General features: G+C 37.6%; 1 protein-coding gene across 1 annotated transcript in view; it reads left to right on the top strand.

Annotated features, from left to right (window-relative positions):
• The first annotated feature begins 3,016 nt into the window (after positions 1-3,016).
• The window catches only part of LOC111393715 (peroxisomal membrane protein 13-like), an 8,825-nt gene continuing 5,464 nt past the window's right edge, over positions 3,017-6,377 (top strand). The window contains exons 1-2 of the mRNA XM_023019388.1: positions 3,017-3,160; positions 3,670-3,903. Of these exons, the coding sequence (XP_022875156.1) occupies positions 3,136-3,160; positions 3,670-3,903 (259 nt within the window). The 5' untranslated portion in view covers positions 3,017-3,135. The remainder of the gene's footprint in view (positions 3,161-3,669; positions 3,904-6,377) is intronic.

Here is a 6,377-nt window from a genome sequence, read left to right as displayed (position 1 = left end):
CTTCTCCATCATCTATAACTAATTTGAATTTTGGCAACTTGTTTTTGAAACCAGACGTCACCATATTCACTCCAAGTGGCTGTCGAAAAGGATTTTCATCCACTGCCATCTTTTTCTTATCATCGAACGTAATTTGTCTTAATTCAATGGCATCCTGTAACACATGGCGAAAAATCAAGTAATTGTTAGTCAAATGTGACCATGCATTATGCCACTTACAATATTTTTTACCCTTAATTTGTTCAGGGTTTGGCAATTTATGCTTATCGCTCAACTTTCTCTGCTTATCCTTATATAATTTATCAAATATAAGGTCAGCTTTGGTTACATCAAATGAGAACGTTCTAACTTTTATGTTTTCATCTTTTATAGGCTCATCCTTACCCGATGGTCTAGGCTTAGCCATTATAAGACAAGTATACGTGTCTCCTTTGACTAATTCGGCCAAACACATTTCGGTCTGATCGAATGACTCATTATTGATGGCATGAACATCAAAATTTGGGTCTCTATAATAAGTCCCCTTGTTAGAATTTTTTATTTGCTCTTCTTCTCTTATCAATCGTTCATGCCTAATCACGTTCGCGCTCAATTGGATAAGGTCAGGAAATTCCTTGTCTTGGAATTTCTTTTTCAAATCAAAGCTCAGACAACTTTGAGCGATTTTGACAAACTCTTTTTCGGGTAGAGGTACAAAACATTTACTTCTTGTTGTCTTGAACCTTTGGAGGAAACCTTCTGCCCATTCGTTTGGCATTTGACGTAGGTTCGTCAAATCGACCAAAGTAATTTCAGATTCAGTCTTATAAAACTGAGCGTGGAATAATTATTCCAATTGTTGCCATGTTTGAATAGAATTCGCTGGCAGATTGATGAACCAGGAGAAAGCTACTCCTGTTAATGAATTAGGGAAAAACATCATTTTATGATAATCAGTTACGTTACCACTTTGTAGTGTGAATCGTCCTATGTGTTCTAGAGTAGACACCTCCTCTAAACCGGTAAACAGTGAGAATTCTGGCACTTTATACCCTCCAGGCCATGGATATGCTTGGTCTATCCAATCAGGATATGACTTTGTGTAAGTCGGCCTAATGACAGGACATACCCCAAAAGTCATCTGGTCCTGTACGATTTTCATAATCTAATTCTTCAACATGACGTTGGGGTCATATGGAATCCCTACAGGTTGGTTGACCGGTTGATTTGCTTGAGGCCTGATATTTGGTCCTTGATTAGGAATAAAGTTACCATGATTTGGGCCATTGTTACCATTAGTCTGAACATTTATTCCCTCATTAACACGTGGGGTTTTCTGCCTGTTATTTAGGACATTATCTCTTGCATTTGGATTACCCCCAAGTTAGGCGTACCACTACCATTATTCTGATTTGGCATTACACCATTCCCTTGGTTTGAAGTAGGGGGACCGAATTGTGGTTCTACCCCTTGACTTGGATTTAGGACTGGGGGATTATGTCCCACAATTGTTCTAGTTTGAAAGTGGTTTGCAAGAGACGTAACTGGTTAACAAATTTGGCCTACTAACTTATTCATTATTTCATTCAAAGTATTCAGTTGTTTGGCCATGTTGTTATAATGTGCATTCCCATTTTGGGTAAATCTTTTCATATTATGAATATTTCGAAAATTTACCCTTTCAACGACATCTTGTGTGAGTTCTCCAAGCAGTGCACGCATAGTTCGAGGACTCAACTCTGCCATTGATTCGTAACGACTGTTACTACTCTGATTCTGTCTATCTGTTCGTGGAGAGCTATGCTGCTCCTCATATCGCTCGATCACAGGCTGGACTCCTCCTCGACTTGCTACTTCCTTATTGGATCTCTGAGGCATATTGTTTCACCTTTTGTATCTTCAACACCAAACATTACTGTCCCACCGGGCATGCCAAATTGTTTCTCGCGGGTTAGTCGCTAACAATTAAAAAGGGATCAAACGATTGTGTAAGGGATAAACCTCTTGAGACAAAGTCCCAAAAATGGGTGTTTTTATTGGCGATGACTTTACAATTGGAAAATAAAAATAGAATGCCTCCAAGGGGCGCAAGCACACGAGTTACTGAAAAAGAAATGTTTAAATCTAAACTAAAAAATTTAAAGTTACATATTCTCTGTTTGAGAGTGTTTAATTCGGGTGTTTTTTGCTCCATGTCTTTTCTTCCTTTTATACTCCCTGGATGATCTCTTCGTGATCAACCGCTTAAAAACTGCTTGATCGCTCTATAACTGCCCACTTTCCTTATAGTGGCCAACTTGTCATGGAACTGTCTTCTCTAACTGCTGCCATTACTTTTTGTCATTCAACCGTTTTCAATTGAATTCCTTGAATCGTGGAACGTGATAGGACTACCCAATAACTGCTTCATTAACTGCACTTTTGGGTAACCATAACATCTTATGTTTGCTAAGATGCTGGGTGACTCGAATGTTTGGGCGAGAGCAGGGTCACAGCTCTGGGCGACTACATGGCAATTCATTCGCTCAAATCTTGGACGACTTGCAACCTTGGACGATGGTATTACCGCGTTCATGGGCTTCCCTATTTGGGCATTTATCCTGCATTGCCTGATTGAGTTGTTCTTTGAGTTATTTGATTTTGGGGTCTTTCAATTGGGTTTTATTCCTTGGGCTATTCGACTTGGGCTGAACTTTTTGTGTGTCAACAATAGTAAAGCATTAGTGCAAGTTTTAGAATTTTGAGTGCTTATTATCGTAAAAAATAGCAACAATAATTATTAATATAATTAATTAGAATTTTAATTACTTTAGACTAAGTAACACTTAGGAGTTAGAATGTCAAAATTGTTATTTTAATGCAAAAGAAAAGCAGAGGAATAGTCAACTTCGGGCTGACCAAGAAAAGTGAAGGCCAGCCGCCAAGACCCGGCCCAGTCCCACCGACCAATTCTTGACCGCGTATGGACTGTCATATGTTCGTTAGAAGGGCAAATTCGTCAATTCAATTTTAAGGAAAGTCCATCGAAGTTTATCGGGCCTTTAATTCGGATAGACAACAGGGTAGATTGTGGAACCAGACCGATAATTTCTCTGAATAGAATCTCCTCTCCCTCTCTCTCTTGTTCGAGGGCCGTTTATTCTCTCTCCTCTGCACATGGAGAACAAAACCCAACCATCAGGTTCGTACAGCTGAAATTCGGAGTTATTTCAGTTTATTTGGAATTGAAATCGATTCTATTGATAGACTATATTGTTTTTAATTACTATTAGTTGTTGAACTAGGGCTTTTAATGTAAAAATTGAAAAAAATTACAATCCATCACGGCTATTTCTTTTACAATTTTAATATCTCTATGCGGGTTAGAATATCCCAGTGATCGAAAGTTTTGTTCCATTAAATTTCTCGACGCGAAGGGATGCATGCTTTCTGTTAACTCTCAAATTTATTGGCGAGATGTTTCAAAAAATGTAACTCTCTTTGATTTATCAAAATTTACGTGTCTTAATTTTCAAGTAGATTAGGCACGTTTGTAAATGGGAAAACAACGTCTTTTTAGCATTCTACTTTGATTTCCAATTTCGCAGCTTTCAAGACATTCTTTTGATAATTTTGGTCTCAGTGGTGTTACCTTTACTGATTTTCTTAACTCCTCCATATGCTATTAACTCTGTCTGATTCCCTATACAGGTAGCAGCCCTCCCCCAAAACCATGGGAAAGAGCTGGATCCTCTTCTGGACCTGCACCTTTTAAAGCGCCATCTGCTGGCAGCACGAGCGATGTAGTAGAGGCATCCGGAACGGCAAGACCTGGTGAAGTTGTTTCAGCGGCTGATAGGAATACAACAGTCAACAGAAACACACTTGGGAGGCCGGTACCTGCTAGACCATGGGAACAGCAGACTTACGGGAGCACACTCGGAGGTATCTATATTATTTTACAGCATTTTCTTTGTTCCCCCATGTTAAAGCCCATTTGGTTTCATTTTTCGTAATATTTTAGGATTCAACGCACATATCCGCTTAGGGAATCTGGAAAGCAACAAGTGCTTGAATAGAATGATTGTCCATAAAAAAATTAACCAAAAATATTTTCTTAAAACTCGAGCATCAAATTCATTTTTATGTTTTTCAGCATACTTGCCCAAATTTCGTATGGGTAGTGGAAAATACTCCCAGAGAACTTTCAAAAGTTATTTTTTAACTTAACATTATTGTGCTATCACCTGACTCTTGGATGTTACACTATTAAAACATTTCATTTGATATTAATTTAATCTATCCATGTGACATTTGATATCTTCATACCCAAAAAGAAAACGAGAAGACGAAACTTGATTTAGGAATAGTGATGATCTAGATCCACCACCCGCAAATTGATAACGCAAGAGAGCTCTCTTTTGATACAAATATTCACTTTCCTTATGGGCCATTTATACTGTGAATACCTTGATAATAGGACTTGGGTTAATTTTTGGATCGATCTTCACTGAGTTCACTCCTTGTTCTTGCTGAAGAATGTTACTGCCCTGGTGTTTAAAAATATGTCTATTACACGTCACTGACCTTTGTAAAGGCAAAAAGGCTAATGCGTGTACATTGCTCTGATGCATAAGCTTTTAGCCTTTGAGAAAAAATGTTTAGTTATTAAGAGAAGTTCGAAACCTGCCTTAATTAGGCACATGGCTGCCTACATACCAATGAATTATTTAATTGAATAGCTAAAATGATTGGCAAGTAAACGTACTTGCATGGATGCATGAGAGATTGGATGTTGTGAAATACCCGTATGTGAGCATTTTTTATATTTAGACTCGATTATTTAGAGTGAGAGATATCAAAGATGCTATTAACGGGTCATTTATGGCTACTAAGGGACGGAGTGCGTCTGTGGTTTTGTGTAATTTGCGAATTCCTATAAGGTTTTAAAGGAAATATTATTAGGACACCTACAATACTTGATAATATGGTACATAAATTGAGTGTGGGAGAGATTGTTAGGGAATTGTATTAAGACGAGACAAGATAAAGTGAGTAGGAGATGCATATTTATGAGTTAACTAAAGTGGAACTATTGATCATGTGCAATCCAATAAGACGGTTTGGGAAGTTCCAACATGGCAACATGGACCGCTAGAAGCACCTATTAGTAAACATGATGGGACTAGTAGTAATGGCAAACCTAGAGGAAAAGTTCAAACAAATATCACATGGATTGGGCTTAACTAGGGAGGATACAAACTTTTATGGCTTACTTTGGAGATGACCTTGATGGAGTAGAATGGAAAAGGAGGATATGAGTAGCCAGCCCTAGATGTGGAAGGGGGTTATGGTGCCAAAGAACTCTGATGAGGACATCGGACGACGTTTACTTATTTTATTTAAGTTTTATTTATTTTCTTGGACTATTATTTAAATTTGGACTTGTATGGGCTCGGGCCCAAGTTCGTTAGGGTTACTTTACTATTTAAACCTATTTTGCATTGTAATTTTCAGTTGATAATGAATGAATAATTATTTTGGTGGCTTATGGCACATCCCTTCCCTTCTTCTATTGAATTCTTCTTCTATCCCCTCTCTTAATTCTCCATTCTTTCTGAATCTTTCTTCTATTTTTATTAATCATCCTATTGGTGCTGCATCAAATTTGGTATTAGAGCCTAAACTTGGGTAATCTCTCATCTCCAATCCAAAAATCTCTTCCTATTTCTTTCCTAAAAACTTGTGGAACAGTACAAACAAATAAACTTTTAGCATGAGCAGCCAAGTTATTATTTTTCCAGCTTCTTCATAGTTGTTCCCAAAAAAAAAAAAAAAAAAAAAAAAATGTTCAAACTTTTCATGGGTACTATTCACACCCAAAAATTCATTTTTCTTGTATTATCAGCTTTAAAAAAAAAGTTACTGTTCACAAAAAAAAAAAAAATTCTCATTTTTTCCCTACTGCTGTTGCTCATAAATAAAAAAAATGGTTGTGGTGTTGTTCCACAAATTCCAAACCCTAGCATTCAAGCCTACTTAGCCCTTCAGCCCATATATTCCATCTCTATAACCTACTCCATTCATTTTTTTTATCAAAACACTTAGGCTATAAGCAAGTGGCCCAAATTACTCCCAAAGCCCACTAAACGCACAGCCCATCTCTCATCATCTATTTAGCCAATCTACTTGCTTTTCAGTCCAATAAACACTAAATCCAACCCACTTATCACATATTATCACAATCGGCCCAACGCCATTTAACCCATAATCAGTCCCAAATATCCAACCAAGCCCGATTATAACCAATTCATTAACATCAAATACCCCACAGTTTCACCCGATTTCTCTCTCACAACCACTCTCTTGCTGCTGTCGCCTCTAATCACCATCACGCCACCACTTCATTATCTATTGTA

The sequence above is a fragment of the Olea europaea genome, chromosome 4 (assembly GCF_002742605.1).
Source record: "Olea europaea var. sylvestris chromosome 4, O_europaea_v1, whole genome shotgun sequence".
Taxonomy (NCBI): Eukaryota; Viridiplantae; Streptophyta; class Magnoliopsida; order Lamiales; family Oleaceae; genus Olea; species Olea europaea.
Note: the sequence above shows the minus strand (reverse complement) of the source record. Positions and strands in the feature narration are given on the sequence as shown.